The following is a 17,959-nucleotide window of genomic DNA, read 5'->3' as shown; positions in this document are numbered from 1 at the left end:
TGACTCAAGCAGAAAAAAGTAATGTGTAAGAGTCAGAGGACCGATACATTTTTCACCCACCTTCATTTGGTGCGAGCTTGGAGTGCCTGGTTGAATCTCCACTTGGCGAGAAGTGTGATATTCAATCACAAAGCCTAGCCATGCCAAGTGTAGGTTTCAGTTTGGCGGGCAGTCCACGTTTATTATAAATGTGTTTGCATGAAATATATTCATGTTTGACTCAAATGCTTTCTTGCTCATTACTTGTTTGTTTACGTGGTTACAATCTTCTTATATTCCTATTTATTCTCGCACCACAATGAATATGTGTAACCGAAAATAGTAGTTGGAAACACGGAACATAATTGTCCATCTTCTCTTTTTAGAGTTCGACTGTTTGAACCCTAACAAGACTGACATTTTTTTAAAATAAGATGCAAAAAATCTGGATGTGCTAGGGTTTTTCGTATTTCAATACAAAGTTTAGAACTCGCATATTGATTCTAAACTCTGCAGTGAAAGACAAATTTGAAATGAGAATATAATTGCTTAACGTTAAAAGATTTTCCTTAAGCCTTTAGAAGATTGTGTAAATCTTTCTAACGTTAAATCCTGATTATATTTCTGGGGTTTGAATTAAGAAACATCCAAGGTCCAAATCTTTATCAATGATAAATGTTTAGTTAAACGATTTTGTTTTGAATTGGGGCTACTGAATTTCAGATGTGAAATAAATAATATTGAAAACTTTTGAATAGTGTAATAGTGCATAGATTCCTATAAGTTTTCATATTGAGAAACATCACAAAAAGAACTAAATGTCAAGCCCGTTTTCATGTTATATTTCACTCAAGTGAAAACAAATTAAATTAAGTCGTCATTTATTAAAGTAGTGTACTTTAAAAAACATTTATTTGGAAGCACTCTCACAAACTAATGTATCATTGTTAATGCATGATTTGAAAAATATTAAAACTTTAAAGAAATACTAAAATATAATAGAATATGTAGTTTTTGTTGGTGAATCCACAAAGTGGTTAGTCAACTTAATGATTGTGGAGTCATTCATGTTTGCATATTTTTTTATTCTGTTTTCATTTTTTCCCTCGTTGTGAATCTAAATGTGTTTTGCATTATTTGAGAATCATTCTTTGAAGAAGTAGTAATGCTTCGAAATTTATTTCAACACAACAATAAACTGATAATATTGAAGTGATTGAACATGATAATTCAAACATATCTGATAGCACATTAAATTTCGATACTAATTTAAATTCTGAACTGCAAATTAGTTTCGAAAATTTTGAAACTTTCAAGATTGGTAAATCTGATAAAGACAACTTCCAGCACAATGCTCGCTGTTGTTAAGATTATAGGTTTTGTGCTTGGAATGTGTTTTGAGTGTGCTTTACAACATATTCAATTTGTTTTGAGTAAATTGTTCTCATAACAAAAATACGTGTATACAGTAACTTTTCAATTTTTGGCATCCACAAAAATTAGTACCAAAAGGCAATGTCAATATCTACTTTGCATGCCCAATATATTAAGTAATTCTCAAAGTATACATTTGAAAAAATTAGTTAATCCATGCATTGTATGTGAAAGAACTAGAGACAAATTATCATGTGGAAGTCTACTTTTCTTAATCACCAGCTGTGGCTACACAATTCAACACTTTCCTAACTTTTTTCTGTTTTTAGTCAGTTTAATTCTATTCTCAAACAAAAAGTTATCATTTTAAGAAATAAATAATCATTTTTTGACATTTTTGAAACTTTAATATTCATTAAAACACAATCTTATTTCAAATGAAACTTTAATACATTTATTTTGAAATGTTTTCTTTTATATTTGATATACATCTTATACTTTGTTTGATATACAGATGTATTAATTAGTGGTTTTACTTCTTACTATAATTATAATATGCATTGATACTACAAATTTAAACCCCAAGTTAAAATAACTTAACTAACTTCAAGGATTTGTTCATGGCTTGGTACCATTTTGTTTCACTTTGAGCTATTATTTATTATTTTAATAGATAAAAATTTACATATAACAAATATGTTTTTAATATTTTTTGATTTTTTATATGATTTACTAGATATATTTTTAGATATTTGTACTGCAAATAAATTAAGATATAACAAATCTAAAATAATCTAAATTTCATTTGTCACCATATATATATATATATATATATATATATAGTTAGTTAGTTAGTTAGTTAGTGTTGTCTTTTCAATATCTACTGTATTATATAAATTCTGAAAATAAACAAAATAATCAATTATATATGAAATCATGTAAAGAATGATGCAGATGTATACATATATACATTGGATAAAAGAAGAAATGTGTGTTTTATTACTTATAGAACTCCACTACAATAAAAATCATTATAGAAAAAGATAAAATTTTGATAAGTAGAAGGGAATGCAAAACTTCCACTTGTGTTAGATGTTAGATAAGCCACAATTTTTATGTAATGGAATAAGGTGTTTATAGTATTATATTATTTTGAAACATTGAATTAATAATATTTTTTCTACTCAAGTTTAAATTTACAGTAAACAATGTTGTTACATGCTATAGGATTGAAAAAGGTATTTATATATTTATTTATTTTCAAACATCATTCAAACATTATCAATACAAAATGCAGAGAATTGATTTATAAAAAGGATTTTTTTTCAGATGAGGTAATAAACTATTAAATGTGTGTTAATTAACATTTAGATTGATTTCCTGGGGAATCTTGATAAGAATGTGGAACACATGTTGAGAATTGTTTATAAATGATAATTAGTTTCATGTTCTCCTACTTCAGAATATATATACTTGTGTGTGTGTGTGTGTGTACGGACAACTGGACTGGATTTCCCCTCCTCCTCCTCCTCCGGCAAAACCCACTCCATCAATCCCCACTTCCCCTCCCCCTTCGGCTGGGTTTAGGGACTTTCTTTGCAGCCATATGGTTATTTGGACAGCCCTAGCCACTAGTTGCATGCATTGTCCCAACAGGTCATCCACGGAAGAGAACTTTCATCCATCCCATTCTTAGCAGCGTGGGAGGGAGGGGGCTGAGGGGGGCATGCTTGCTTGGAGTCACAGAGGAGGAGGCCATCGTGTCCATGCTGCTGCTGCTGCTGCTGTTGGGTGGGTGGGGTGGGGTCGATGAGGACCGGGGCGAGCTGGGACTGGACTGGACTGTAAGTAGTGGTAAGTAGTAGTAGTAAGCCAGGCGTTGAGTCCGCGCACTGCGAGCCAGCCAGCCATAGTCACGCCAGCGCGGGAGAAGCGAGAGAGACGCGAGGGGCGAGCCAGAGACGAGAGAGAGACGAGAGAGAGCGAGAGCGAGAGCGAGAAAAATTGTGGCTGTGGCGAGTGGTGACCCCTTGATTCCCAAGGTCATTCTCCAGCTTCACTTCTCGTCTCCATTGAAGAATCCACAAACGCGCGGCACCATTTCCTTTTTCCGGGCTTCTCAATTGCCTCCTCCTCCTCCTCCTCCCCTTCCCTTCCCGCCCTCGTTCGTTCATGTGCTAGGGCAATTCTTTGGTCTTCTTCTGCTTCTGCTTCTCCCGCTTTCTCCACGACCATGATCATATCTTCTTCCTCCCCCTCCTCCTCCTCCTCATCTGCCCTCCTCCTTGTTTAATCCCCCCCCCCCCTCCTCCTACTTCTCCTCCTCCTACTTCTCCTCCTCCTCTTCTCTTCTCCTTCCCTCCCTCTCTCGGGATGATGCTGGCCAGGCTCGCTTATTCCCCTGCCTCCTCCACCCTCCGCTCCTCCTCTCTTTCCCGCACTAGTATTTCTCGTCTCTCTTCTCCCCTCCCCATCCGCCGTTCTCGTCCCTCGTCTGTGCGTCCTGTACGCGCCTCCTCTAACCTCTTTGATCAAGGAACCTCTTGGTGGCGCCAAAACCGCCCTACCGTGTCTACTTTTCCTAGCGTGCTTCAACGCCTGCACGCTCATCAATTCCGAGCCCGCTTCATCAAAGCTGCATCATGGCTGGCCGCAATGTTGTTGCTCGTAGCCAGCGCACGCTATGCACAATTGCGGGCTCAGCTGTATATGGACCGCAATATCCTGCCTCCCCTGGCTTCAATTTTAACTACGCACTTGGGTCGGGATGTGAGGCTTGGGAAAGTGGAACGGTTGTCCTTCTTATCCGTATCTCTTGGTACAAGTTCTATCGGACCTCATGCAGAGGAATTTTCCTGTGGAGGAATTCCAGCAATTCAAATTCATTTCCGACCATTAAAGAGTCTCAAGAGGGGCCAAGTTGTCTTGGATGCTGTGTTAAGGAATCCTCATGTGCTTGTTGCTCAGAAGCGGGATTGGTCTTGGTTGAGTATTCCTATGTTATCAGAGAAAAAACCCACCACCAACAGGCATAGCTCTGAAGCTGGTATTGATGATCGCACCAAAGTGAGACGCATTGCACGAGAAGATACTTTGTTAAAAATGATGAAGGAAAGGGATTTAGCTGCACGCCAAGCTAGCAAATCTGGTTATAGAATGGGAGGTATGGTGGATTCCGTCAATACAAAAAGCAAAGATGTGATTGAAAAGGAAAGTCTAGGGAGTATTGAGGGCGATATGGAGATTGCTCAGGCCGAATCAGATGTTGATGATGAGAGTTTAAACTCTCAGGAACAAGGTGGTTTTCAGAGAATAGAGCGGAGGGGGAAAAGGAACACCATTGCAGGTTTTAGCGAGGACGACTTTGACGCACCCTTATTAGCCAAAGATATTGAAAGACAGGTCTGGAGAGCGAAAAGCTGGACTGAAAAGCATTTTCTGAAGCCCGTAAGAAGGAAGCTGTTAAAGATGCGGTCTCAAAGGCGTAGCTCCGTGCTCTCAAAGTCTGAATATCAAAACTGGAACCTCCAACGTAGTGCCATAGCTTGTCGCGGCATGTTTGAAAAGATCGATCGAGATAAAAGGCGAAAGCTCCTTTCTGCAAGGAATAGTGGAATTAAGGGACAAGGAGGCGGTATGAAATCTGATTTAGAGAAAGTTTCTTCCAATATTCTTCAGATGGAGAACAATCAATCATTTGTAAACACTAAGGAAATTGGGGATGGCTTGGTGGCATCAGTGACGAATCATCATGCATTTCAGAGCAGACAAGGTGGGAATGTGCAGACATCAAGAACGGACCAAACTTCTCCTGCTACTTTGAAAGGAACTGGGATGAGCTCCTTTGATGAGCTTTGGGATCATGGATCAACGAAGGATGAAGGGCATGGGATGTCGTTGACAATAAAGGTCAAAAGCCTCGCTAACAGACTTGTGAGACAAGCTAAGAGGCGGGTAGATGTTTCTCGAGCTAATGGATGGACGCCAATTGCCTTAAACTCTGTGTATATCAAGGAAGGAACGCTTTCCTTGTTGGGGTATGGTGATGAAGAACCTAGGTATGAAGCCTCCGTTGTTGCATTATCTCTATTTGCTCGTCATCGACATGCTTAGCTTATTACTCAAGTGTTGCAATTACCCCAAAGAGAAGTTCTTGTAATTGTTTTTCTTTTACTTCACATTGGGAATGTCATCTGATAATTATTCATTCTAGAGAGTCTATGATGCATTTTCCAAATTTTACTCTGTTTAATGGTCTGGTAATCGGTTTAGAAAGTTATTGTTCTGTACACGAACTTCATATTTGTGTACAATTTAGCGTCTCCGATCTCATTTATTTATAAATTTGTTTTAAGTCGGCGAATTTTTGGCAGTGGCGACGTTGTTATGATTAACTGAGAAGCACCATGTATGATGGTTTTACTCTGTCATCGTTATTTTTGTGATAGTCTGTCACATTTTCGTTCTTGGGGGTAAGCATGGTGCCTGGAAGCACACTGGAGCTGTCATTTTGCATATGGCATTGATATGCCGCTAAGATTTTATATTGGAACAATGCTGTGCACTTCCATCAAGAGTTTATAAATTGATAATATCAAAGAAGGTGCAGTAAATTGTGAAGTGATTAAAGTACTGTAAACGTGATTATTTACTCCGGCGAGGTTCAAGTGCAATACGGGACCATAGTTTTGACCCGGACTTGAACTGATCCGCTTTTACATTTTTCATCTTTGCAGGGTGATGGAGAGGGTTGAAGGGTCTGTCAAACTGAGCGGTAACCACCAGCAGATTCTGGTGCAGGTGACAGGAAGGCCCAATGAATGGCGAACAGGGAAGACAGGGAATGGTGGGAGGCTTCTTGTGAAAGTAGCTGTTGACCTGGCTAATCAGTCCTGGGATGTCAGACTCAAAAGCTGCAATATTTTTGCACCAGTGAGGACCTCTGCTTATGTGTATTTGTTTTAGGTTTTGGAGTTTTTCGTTCTTAAAGTCCTCACGTTAATCTGGTTTAGCTCTCGTTGTTGGTTAGTCAAACTTTGTTGTGTTATCATGGTGCTGGCATGACTTCAATAGGTGTATACAAGAAGCCTGCCACACCTACTATGATGTCACATGTTTACGGTAGGACATGCACACGTTTAGTAGCTTGCTCCTGATAGTATTTTAACAATATCTGTATGACTTAATCCAACAGCTGCAAGTTTTGTCACCTATACTCGCTGTTTCATGATGCAGCTCTTTGAGAGGTTACTCGAGTTACCTTTGGAGTGGTCAAATGGCCGGGCATCAGGAGAGGTTTTACTTTGCACTTACTCATCTTAACTTACGAGTTTTCCTGTTCAGTTGCTATGAAATCTTGCCCATGTATCTAGTTGCTCGATGAGCTAGTTCAGTCTTACCAATTGGGCCTAGAGTTTGTTAGGTAAATTAACAATTTGTAAGGACGAAGCAATAGTACCGCTTACAGCAGGTCACGTGGATTTATTTTCCGAAGTTTTTCTTTCTGAGACATTGCTGTAACATGGCAAGTTAATTGTTTGTACTAGAAGGATGTAGAGGCTTGAATGCGTGAATGCAAAAGCCTCACAAGCTAGTGCTGAAGCAGATTTCAATCTTGTCAGAGTATGGTTGGTTTTAGGTCTTATTCAACAATCAGAGAAATTTCAACCTGGATGTGTTGATTTTTTGTGTTTCTTGCTGCCTTTATGGTTTTTTTATTATAGCTACGAATCTGGATGAAGAAGGAAGACGCGTTTCCAAACTTTGGTGGCAGGCTAGATGTGAAAGGGCTTGACTTCCGTATTGCAGATGCCCCTGCCTCCTTCACGGTTCGTTTTGTTTATTCATGTATTATTTCCTGTATCCAATTGTTTAAATTCTGAATGTGTTTTGGCCTAATTGACCAGTTCAAAATTTTTACATTACAGGGCGTTGGTGGCACAATCTTCTTTCAAGGACAGCGCTTATTTTTTCACAATGCTACTGGAAAATATGGGTCCATTCCATTGACAGTTTCTGGAGATATGGACATTAATCCGGACGACGGAGAGTACCGCCTCAGTTGCCAGGTCTCCCTGAAGCATTGACTGCTTATTAAAAATTAGTAAAGTAGTTTTGTGTTGGTCAGTGTCATGAATGTTCACTAGGATCTTATTTTTACATGATAGAATTTTACTTTGCTTAATTTTTGAGAAGTTTTTTGAATTGCCAATTAATTGTTGCTTGTGTAGTTCCGCTCTTTGTGTTTGGTGGCCTCAGCTCTCTTAAGCTTAGGCTATAATTCACATAATTCAAATGGAGTTCAAATTTTTGTATTTTCTTGCTTCGTGCTTGTTTACTCAATACTCTTTTAAAATATATGTGGACGTAGGACTCAATAATCGTCTTTCACTTACATATCCAATTGGGGTACATCCATTTCTTTAGGTTGCAGGGGTGGAAGCAAATGCGCTAATGAGGAGTCTTGGTGCGCAGCCACCTCCTTTATCTGTACGTTTTGTTTATTTCCATTCTTTTTCATTTTCGATGCTGAAGTGACATGTGATGATATCATGAGTTTCTTGTCTTTTCTCAGGTTCCTTCCTCAATATCAGTGGGTAATTTCTTTGGCCGACTGGGGTTTCTGTGATTTATAACTTTTTCAAATTGAAGGTTGAATTATCTTTTGCTGACCATTTCCGCATGAATGTATTATGTAAGTGCAAGCGAATGAACTCAAACATCTTCACTGATACTCAGACTATGGCAGCTGGCAGGGTCTCTGAAGGGTGTTGTCTATTGTCGGGGCCCACTGGACAGCCCAATTTTTGAAGGCAGTGTTGAAACAACTGGCAGAAATATGACACTGACTTATGATTCACCCCCGTCAGCTGCTATCGATGCAGTCCGGAAAAACCTTGAGAGGGGTGCGGTAGCTGCTTATGATCGTGTACCCTTCGTGTCTGCTTCCTCAAGTTTTACTTTCAATACCGACAATGGGGTGAGTCTACTTGTCTTCAACGGGGTAGAGCTCACATTTTCGCCTATAAGGGTATTTCAGGTTGCCGACATATTTGATGTGTTTCTATGAAGTATATCTGGATAAGAAAATGTTTTTTTTATTCGTCACTGGAAGTGCATCTGCAGATGGCTGATTTGTATGGACTCAAAGCATGTCCGGTTGGTGGGGGTGAGATTCGTGGAGCTGGAAGTCTGTGGATCTGCCCAGAGGTTTGAATCGTGTGTGTTCAAGTAATAGATCGAGGAGATTCTTGTAGTTTAATCTGTTGCTGTGAAGTGTTCATGTGTCTGTTCCTTCTCGTCATCTATACTCATTTGTTATCCTTGCTGTTATACTTGTCTTACATCTTACAAAACTTGCGTGTTCAATTTGAAGCTAACTTGCCATTTTTATGAGAGCTATTTTTTCTGCATCTAAAAAACTTTTTAAGTCGGTTGAAAAGCCGAAATTTCTTATGGAAAAGAGTGAAGAGAGTGAAACTCGTGGACTGTTGTTATAGGAATGATGGAAGGACTGAATACTGAGGGCAGTGATATTGTACTCAGGATATGACAGATGACATTGGGTTTAATTTAATTTAATTAACTTTACTTCCTGTTGTGTCAAATAGTTTTTTTTCACAATGTTTATAGTTTCTCCTGGTTGCTGAATTTGTTTTTGGGCTTTTGCAAGGTTTGAAGTCCCACCCGTTTTTTTTTTTTTTCCCTCTCAGAAATTTTGTGCTCTCTGAAAGATTTCTGTATTTTGTATGGAAAGTTCTGATTGAGAGTTCTCAATCTATACTTCTGTTGTGCAGGGTGAGATGGATTCAACTGCTGTAAACGTGGATTGCTCTGGGTCCATAGCAGGGGATTCTCTAGCAAGTTTTTATGCCCCATCAGGTGTCGAGATTCCTCCTTCTAGTTTTGGAGTTACTCAGGTGGAGGCTAAAATTCGTGGAGCGGTGCTAATGCCGTACAGTCTCGCCTTCCTTCTACATTTTCATACAAGATCTGATGACCTTTTTGCCGTCTTGCTGGATATCTGAGGGAACTAAAGCACTTTATCTGCACATTGTTTTCTTTGATGCGAAAGTGATGTAAACAGAAAGGGATACAAGTTCTCTATTCTCTATTTCTTTCTTTACTTCTTCCTTCGTTTCTTCTTCCTCTTCTTCTATTTGTTGTTTAATTAATTAATTAATTTATTGATTTTTTGTTGGTTTTTGTTTTTCTTTTCTCCAAAGGATTTGTAAGCGCTACTAATCTTACCTCGTCTGGGTTAGGACCTCAACATATTTGTAATTTAAAATTGTTTCTTCTGTCAACTCTAGTTGTTATTTGACATACTCGAAAATTGTGGGATCTTTGTTGTGCAAGACAGAGTTTTTGACATTAAATGGGCTACACCGGAGGCACAAGGTGCCTTTTATGAAGGTCGCGGAGATGTCCACATTTCTCGAGAAGCCATCATTCTGCACTCGTTGGCATCTTCTTTTAATTTAACGACTACAGTTCATACAAGATACCCTCCCATAGTACGAAATTGTGGTCCTCGGGTTCCAAAAGTGAAATTAGCTACTATGCCATCAGTAACTGGGTTGGAAGTTGATATGCGACTGGATGGTTTTGATCTGATGGGTGTTCAATCTCTTTGCTTTGGTGAAGCTTTTTCTCCTCCTCAGTCCATGCATATGAATGTTTATGGTAAGATAAAATTCGATGGCCACGTTCCTGATAAGGAGACATCATCGCTGGAGGGCTTACAATCTGATTTATCATTGGAGAGGAATCTCACAAACATGATCGGGGACGTGTCTTTGTCGGGACTGAAGCTTAATCAATTTGTGGTTGCTCCAAACCTTATCGGTTCATTACACATTTCCCCTACTGCTTTAAAGGTGAGTTTTTAGGTGTGTGAGCTTGTATGCTTCCATCTGTAGTATGAAATATAATTTTTCTCTTCTAAAAAACTAATGCTATTTTGTGCTGAAGCTGTTGAATATACTTTAGCTGGAAATTTATATCTTCCTTGTTTCCACTTTCTATTATGACAAATTCCCTTTTACTTCCTTCTTTGTTATAGTTTGCTAAATTGTAAACTATCTATGCAGCTTGATACTTCCGGCAGGATCAACGAGCATCTTCGTGTGCAAGTTTTTGACATGAAGGAAGACCGGAACTCCTCCACAGATGGACAACTTTTGCTGCCCTCGTCTGGTGAAAGGTCTCGGAAGGGATTGTCGTTTTCGTTAGAAAGGGGGCACCTCCGCACCAATCTTCAGTATCGACCAGGGAATTCTGCAAAGCTTGAGGTACGATTTGGAAGAGCATGTTTTTCTGCATATGAATATGTTGGCATTTGGAAATCCTGGTGGTGTATTTTTGGCTGCTATTAAACATTTAAAGGATTTTATCATTTGTGTATGCAAGCGCTACTTATAAATTTGACTGATGAATTCGTCCTTAGGTTGTCCCCTTTTGTCGTGCGATAAATATAGCACCTTGCTATTTAAACAGATGAAATTGATGAGTTTTAATTACTTTCGGAGTATTTTGTATCATTGTGATGTTTATATTCTGTTTTGAAATGTAGTCTTGTAATCTTGGTGCTTCTTAGTTCTACTGTACAAGTACTTTTTTCTATCCTGAGTCTAAGCAACGGCAGCTAAATCTGTTGGCGTAGGTTCGGAACTTGCAACTTGATGAGTTGGAATTAGCGTCTTTGCGAGGTGCAGTGCATAAGGTACTGCTGAATCAGAGGAAGTGGGGTGGGGGTTGGTTAAGTTTAAGCATTGCTTAGTCAGCTTCTGTCTGCTGTGTCCGCTACCGCTATGACCATTATATAGATCTTTATATATTTGTCACGTCGTTTCTACTATAACTTTAAACTTTGATGATAAAATTTTGGAATTTGCTCAATTCATTTTAAAGGATTGTAAGTTTGCTTAATAGTAGTTGGAACTACAGGCGGATATGTCTTTGGATCTTCTCAGAAGGAAAGGACGAGGGAGCCTTGATGTCAAACAACCACGTTTTAGCGGCCTACAAGGAGAGTCTCTTGATTTGGCAGCTCGCTGGTCTGGAGATGTGGTAGGTAACAGATTTGGCTTTCTTTTCATTAATACTCTTTGTGCTTGCTATCCTCATAGAAAAGAGGTTTCAAGTTCGTATACCAAATAAGAGTTGTGGATTGCTTTTGAAGTCATACAGTGGCCTAATGGTATTTGTGAGGGAATTATTTACAGGTGACGCTGGAGAAGTCGGTACTTGAGCAAGCGTATAGTAAGTATGAACTGCAAGGAGAGTATGTGTTACGAGGGCAACGTGCTGGAGAGAAAGAGAGAGACGAAGAAGTGATGTTGGAAAAAGCAATGGGAGGACAATTAGGCACATTCATCACTTCGATGGGACGCTGGCGCTTGCGCCTTGAAGTACCTCAAGCAGAAGTTTCTGAAATGCTACCAGTTGCTCGTCTTTTGTCGCGGAGCAGTGATCCTGCTGTTGTGTCTAGATCAAAAGAAATATTTCTGCAAGGAGTACAAAACGCAGGTTTTTCTGCAGATAATGCAAAGGAACTGCTGGATTATATCGGCAGCAGAAAAGCTGGTGACCCCGAGGATGAAAGTGAACCTGAAGCACTTCCTTTGCCTGGACTTGCGGAGCTTAAGGGAAAGTGGAAAGGTACCCTTGAAGCCACTGGTGGTGGCAAAGGAGACACTACGGTTTGTTTTCTAAACCTTTATTTTTGATGTGTAGTTCATATGTGGAATAGGTAAACTCATTTGTTTTTAATGGTCTGTATATAATTTCGACGACACTCAGATTTATAGTTGGGAACTACAGTTGAGATTACTAGCATCGCGATAAGCCGTTGCAGACATAAAGGATTTTTTCATGGTGGTGGGGACAGGCGGACTTTGATCTCCGAGGGGAGGATTGGGAGTGGGGTGCCTACAGAACTCAACGTGTCATTGCAGTTGGTGACTTTACAAACAATGACGGTCTTCGACTTGAGCGATTTTTCATTCAGAAAGACACTGCCACTCTACATGCCGATGGAACTGTGCTAGGCGCTAAGCCTAATCTTCACTTCGCTGTTCTAAACTTCCCTGTCAACCTAGTACCACCTCTTTTGCATGCTATTCAATCAAGCTCCCAGAAGCCTCTTCCATCATCTTCAGTGTCCTCACCTCCATCTTTAAAGGGTACCCTCTACATGGAGGGTGACCTGAGGGGTCATATGATTAAACCCCAGTGTGATGTCCAAATCAGACTTCTGGATGGTGCTATTGGAGGAGTCAGTTTGGGTCGTGCTGAAGTCGCAGCGTCTATCACTTCTGCAAATCGATTAGCCTTCAATGCCGTCTTTGAGCCAATTACGCATGCTGGTCATGTCCGCGTGAGAGGAAGTCTGCCTATGAGTCCAGAGGAAACCCTGGATGAATTGCGAGAGGAATTGGACGAGGAGCAAGGTAGGGAAAGGAAGAAGCATAGAAGGGCGCGGGGACGGGGTTGGGAAAGAAGCCGGGAACGAGATGTTGAAGACGATGACAACGTGGTCAGTGATGTACAGGACAGAAGTGGGGGTGGTGAAGAAGGATGGGAAGTGAGATTGGCTGAGAGCTTAAAACCTTTGGATAAGGATTTTGTCGATTCTGGTGCTGTTCAGATAGATGCAGCTGTTAAGGATGGGGGTATGATGTTGCTTACAGCTTTCTCTCCAAATTTACAATGGATCCAGGGTTACGCTGATGTGACTGCGCAGGTATTTCACATCATTATTTCTCCTAAATGTCCTGCACCTCCTCCAATTGCCTTCAACCTGAAATATCCTACCTTCTTTTCATGATTGTCTCACCGTTTTTGCAAATCTAGCTGTGTTTGTTATGTTGTTGCTTTCTGGCTGATGTGTTGTCCTTCTCGAACCTTCCCCATTGGCGACCAAGTCCTATTTGATTGAAATCCTACCGTGTCTGTTTTGAATGTTTGCCGACTGTTTTACAACTATATCATGTAAACATTATGATATCAACAATTTTTTTACTAAATTTTTAATAGTTTTGATGCTTGGATCAACCGTGCATCACTTCGTATCTTTTGCGTTATATCAAAGTTATCTTGGAGTATAGAGTCGTAGTTGGATTTGGGCTGTTGTCGGGCATTTAAATATTTTCATTCGTGGGTGGATTCTTATTTTAGTATTGCGCATATTGTACTTAGGAGAGTGTGTTAATTTGATATCGAAGGCTGTGTAGAGAGCGGCACTTTTGATGCAACCTGATGTGGTGCTCTTGGTTTCTGAAACCTTCCTCTTGCTGGAGTTCCATGTCAACACTCCATGTTTTTTTGAAATTAAGAATGAGTCTAGTTAGGCTGAATATTATGGACGTTTATTGTGCGATTATGATGTACATTCCTTAGAGAAATTCTCTTCTTTGTTGCGTTTACCGCAAATTGTTTGGATGTCAGTTGCAAGAATCTCTGATAATCATGGTACTTTGTTGGGATGTAATTAGATTAGGGGAACAGTACAGCAACCAGTTGCTGATGGCGTGGCAAAGTTTCATAAAGTCTCTGTATCCTCTCCCGTGTTGCCAAGGCCTTTCTACAATCTGGGCGGTAGCATATGTGTCAAAAACAATCAGCTATGCGTGGAAGGACTAGAAGGGCGGGTTGGAAGACGTGGCCGCTTGGAAGTGCGGGGTCAGTTACCCATAAAAGCCAATGAAGGAATCAACAATGGAGAAGCCATTGAAATTAAGGCTGATAGTTTGGAGGTGCGAGCTAGACACACTTTCAGGTAAGCGATTAGTGCAACTTCGAACTCACATTTTGATGTTAATTTCATTGCTGAAGCCATAATTCACGACCCTTAGCCAATAATGTAGTTATTTCATGCAGATAACAGTATTCCACCATGCGCATGTATGGCAGTATACATTGATGTTTTGGGAGATCAAGCATGTAGAATACTGTATTTGCACTCTGTAGAATTTCGTACATTACTCATCCACCGTGGTTCTGTGATTACTGTTGTTTTCTGTTGAAGTTGGCATTTTTATTATTCCTATTTTATGCTGAATTAGCGCGATTCCTCCTGTTCTTATGTGGGGTTTGCAGTGGGCAAGTAGATAGTAACATGCGTTTGATGGGTTCTCTCTTGGAACCTGAGGTCACTGGATTAGTGAAATTAAGCCACGGTGAAGCATACCTGTCACAAGAGAAAGGTATGGAGAAAGGCCCAAATTCCTCGCCTTCAGCAACTACTCCAGATTCATCAAGAGCTAACACCTACTCCAGATTCACCAAGGCAAATACTCTAATGGCAGCACCTGGAAATATTTCTCGCAACCAAACTGCCGAGATGTTGCCTTTGCCCGATAAACTCATTAGGAAGATATCAGGTGAGACGTAATTTGTGTGCTGAGTTTCTTCAGTAGATGGTTGTGGAATGTGTGGACGATGAGGCCGAGATCATGATAATGAGATGATATTTGCCTCGACTTGTATTTCTCTTGGTTTGAAACCCGAGTTCAACTGAATATTGAGATGAGCTTCAAAATATCACTGACTTTGTTTGATGATGTACTTCGACAGACGATCTCTCCTCTATTGAAGGTAAAGATCAGAAGTCACAGCCGCCTATAGCGGTACGCCTTCGAAGTTTAAAGCTTCAGCTGGGCCCTGAACTTCGTATGGTATACCCTTTGATCCTTAATTTTGCGGTGAATGGTGAGCTGGAGCTAAATGGCTTTGCGGACTCGACGAGAGTGAAACCAAAGGGTACATTGACATTTGAAAATGGAGATGTTAATCTAGTTGCTACCCAGGTTTGATCCTCAACCTTTTTATTTTTGTACCATGTTTCATTCTCAGAATCATAGCGATGCATCACTTTACTCAGATGGTAGACTCCAATTACTTATTTCTATGTAAACTTTAATAGTGGAATCTTTTCCTGATTGAAGTGCTGGATTATCACAGGTTCGGCTGAACAGGGACCATGCAAATAGAGCTAAATTTGAACCAGATCAAGGTTTTGATCCCAGCCTTGACCTTGCGCTAGTGGGAGCAGATTGGCAGATTAAGGTGCAGGGGCTGGCCAGCAAATGGCAAGACAATCTTGTTGTGACATCTATTCGCACTGGCGAACAGGATGCTCTTACCCCTATTGAGGTTCTTTTTGTCACTTCTGGCACCATCACTTGAGCATAATTTGCTATGAATTTTGCAAAAGTTCCAATAGTATGATGGCTTTTATATGATACTATTGGAGAAGGAGCTCGAGTGCTTGCCAGAAAATGTAGTTAGTCCTTTATTTCTTTAGCTGCTCAATAGCAGTGATTATATCTGAAGATGACAGTATGTCTTAACACCTATATCTCTTGCGTTATGTAGGCTGCACGTGTGTTTGAAAGTCAACTAGCAGATTCTTTGCTTGAAGGAGATGGACAGCTCGCGTTTAAGAAGCTAGCGGCAGCTACTGTTGAGACTCTCATGCCCAAAATTGAAACAAAAGGAGAGTTTGGGCAAGCACGATGGCGCTTGGTTTCAGCACCTCAGGTCCCCAATCTACTCTCCCTTGACCCAACAACAGATCCTTTCAAGTCTTTGGCCAACCTCTCTTTTGGCGCCGAAGTCGAGGTGCAATTGGGAAAACATTTACAGGTAGGTTCCTCAATCTTTACTGGTTGGAGACTGTTCTTTTCGTGTATCTATATATATATATATATATATATATATATCCAGTGTTTGATGGCACTCTGTTTCAAGTTTCCGACTGGGGTTGGATGAACGTTTTTTTTTTTTTTTTTTTTTTTTACATTCCAGGGTTTTAGTTTACGCGCATGCATTCAAAGAAGGAATGACCGAAGTTGAATATAGTATTTTTTAACGTAACTAATTACACTAATCAATTATTGTTGAATGAGCACATTACTCGAAAGCAACAACATTGTGCAGATGTCAAACTGGGGTTTGTCATTTAGCAATGGCTTGAGCGACTTAGCATTCATACTTATGCGAATTTGCTCTTACTTTGCAATTCCTACAAACAGGGGTTAGGGTCCAGGGCTTAGGATTCAGCGTGTACCAATTGCAAGATATCTGTAGGTTCCGTATCTGATGAGCTTTAGTTAGAAAGCTAGTCCACCTTGCATTGTTTTGGTTGACATTGCTGAACTGGTTATGTCCGGGGGTTAACCAATTGGTCAGTGTCGTCATGTTCGTTGAATTTTCAAGGACATCAGCTTTTTTTACACATTGCAGTAGCTATTTCTATATCTGAATGCAATTATACAATCATGTCTGGAAAAAGTGATTGCTGTTTCTGACTGATTTTGTCTAAACTTCGGGGTTTGTCTGTTATAAATACCAGTTAACAAATTAGTATGTTTGCAGGCATCCGTTGTGCGCCAGCTCAAGGAATCAGAAATGGCTACACAGTGGACTTTGCTTTACCAGCTCAACAGCAAGTTGCGTGTACTTTTCTCCTCTATACCGTCTGTTGACAATCGGTTGCTGATTGAGTATTCGGCATCGTCACAAAGTTGATATCCTCGATGAGGCACTACTGTTAGATCTGGATTTTATGCACTTATTAATTTTGTCAGCTATTTCTGTAATTTTAGACTCGTTACTTTGTAAGTTGTAAGTAGTATTTTTCTCTAATTTGTTGGTCATCAATTGATTTGATTTCCTGAAATGGTATTTATTTAATCAGATGACCTGCCTTGATGTTGGTAACTTTAGAATAGCTTTGTAAGCACATTTCCACATGGGGATTTACCCTAAACCTGTGTAGATTGTAGACCTAGCCTAGGTAGTTTTCTGATTTGTGACAGGTATTTTGAAGTATTTTTCATTAACCCTAGATGTCAAGGAGTAAGCGTATTTTTTAATTTTTTTGTATAAAGACATCTACTCTGATCTTTTGGACATACCCTTCCTCAATACTAGAAAATAAAAATTCTCTCGACCATGCATTGAAAAATACAACAGGTATTTTGAAGTATTTTCCAGTTACTGTCCCTAGTTTTATAAATTCATAATATGGTGTATTACCTTGCAGTGAATTTTGAACTACCCAAGTCTAGAGGAAGGAAGGGTAGAACCTCTCACAATGTTGCGGCTTTCTCTAACCAGTTCCACTCTAGTTGTGCACCCTCTGTTTACAGAAGGCTATTTACTTCAGGAGCCATAGCTTTTATGGTCCAAACCCAATCCCGTATTCTCAAGTAAAATTTTGAACTTGGAAGGTAATCAAGGCAGATTTCAGATGTTCAGGGTAAAAGCCAACCGTCCTTCCAAATGTATTATTGGCGGATTACCTTAATCCAGTCCAGTGATTTTTAAATCACGTGCACCAGGTATCAGTCATGATCTTCTGATTTGTGGCCTAGTTAATGGTGAAGGTTGACCGAGAATAGTTATTAGTAGAATCACTACCTCATGGCTGTTGGCAAATTATGGGTACCAAGAATCTGTCCTAAGATTGGGCAATGGAGAGATTGAATTTTTTTAATGTGCTCTCTCAAGGTGGTAACTTATAAACCAAAGATGATGAGAGAAGCCTTAGGGAAGGTAGCCTAAAGGTGAGAGAATCTTTAGAGAAGGTAGCCTAAGG

General features: G+C 39.8%; 1 protein-coding gene across 1 annotated transcript; it reads left to right on the top strand.

The window, feature by feature from the left end:
- Positions 1-3,573: 3,573 nt before the first annotated feature.
- LOC112281695 (protein SUBSTANDARD STARCH GRAIN 4, chloroplastic) lies at positions 3,574-17,331 on the top strand. The gene is made up of 21 exons (XM_024518509.3): positions 3,574-5,411; positions 6,090-6,285; positions 6,589-6,648; positions 7,077-7,181; positions 7,281-7,421; positions 7,780-7,842; positions 8,102-8,332; positions 8,479-8,562; positions 9,150-9,307; positions 9,716-10,232; positions 10,446-10,646; positions 11,018-11,077; positions 11,302-11,424; positions 11,580-12,056; positions 12,245-13,099; positions 13,851-14,134; positions 14,455-14,738; positions 14,932-15,164; positions 15,319-15,510; positions 15,733-16,002; positions 16,735-17,331. Exons 1-21 carry the CDS (start codon positions 3,727-3,729, stop codon positions 16,885-16,887), a joined length of 6,372 nt encoding a protein of 2,123 aa, XP_024374277.1. The 5' UTR covers positions 3,574-3,726; the 3' UTR covers positions 16,888-17,331.
- The last annotated feature ends 628 nt before the right edge of the window (positions 17,332-17,959 follow it).

This window comes from Physcomitrium patens, chromosome 4, assembly GCF_059467195.1.
Source record: "Physcomitrium patens ecotype Gransden chromosome 4, ASM5946719v1, whole genome shotgun sequence".
Lineage (NCBI taxonomy): Eukaryota > Viridiplantae > Streptophyta > Bryopsida > Funariales > Funariaceae > Physcomitrium > Physcomitrium patens.
The sequence above is the reverse complement of the archived record's forward strand: the minus strand, read 5'-3'. Positions and strand labels throughout refer to the sequence as shown.

What these genes read in the sequence shown, in the direction of transcription:
- LOC112281695 (XM_024518509.3), top strand. Translation starts at nt 3,727, where the DNA reads ATGATGCTGGCCAGGCTCGCTTATTCCCCTGCCTCCTCCACCCTCCGC. An exon ending in CGTGGAGCGGTGCTAATGCC is followed by an intron (nt 9,308 to 9,715) that starts GTACAGTCTCGC and finishes TGTGCAAGACAG; the next exon opens with AGTTTTTGACATTAAATGGG. An exon ending in ACGCTGATGTGACTGCGCAG is followed by an intron (nt 13,100 to 13,850) that starts GTATTTCACATC and finishes GGATGTAATTAG; the next exon opens with ATTAGGGGAACAGTACAGCA.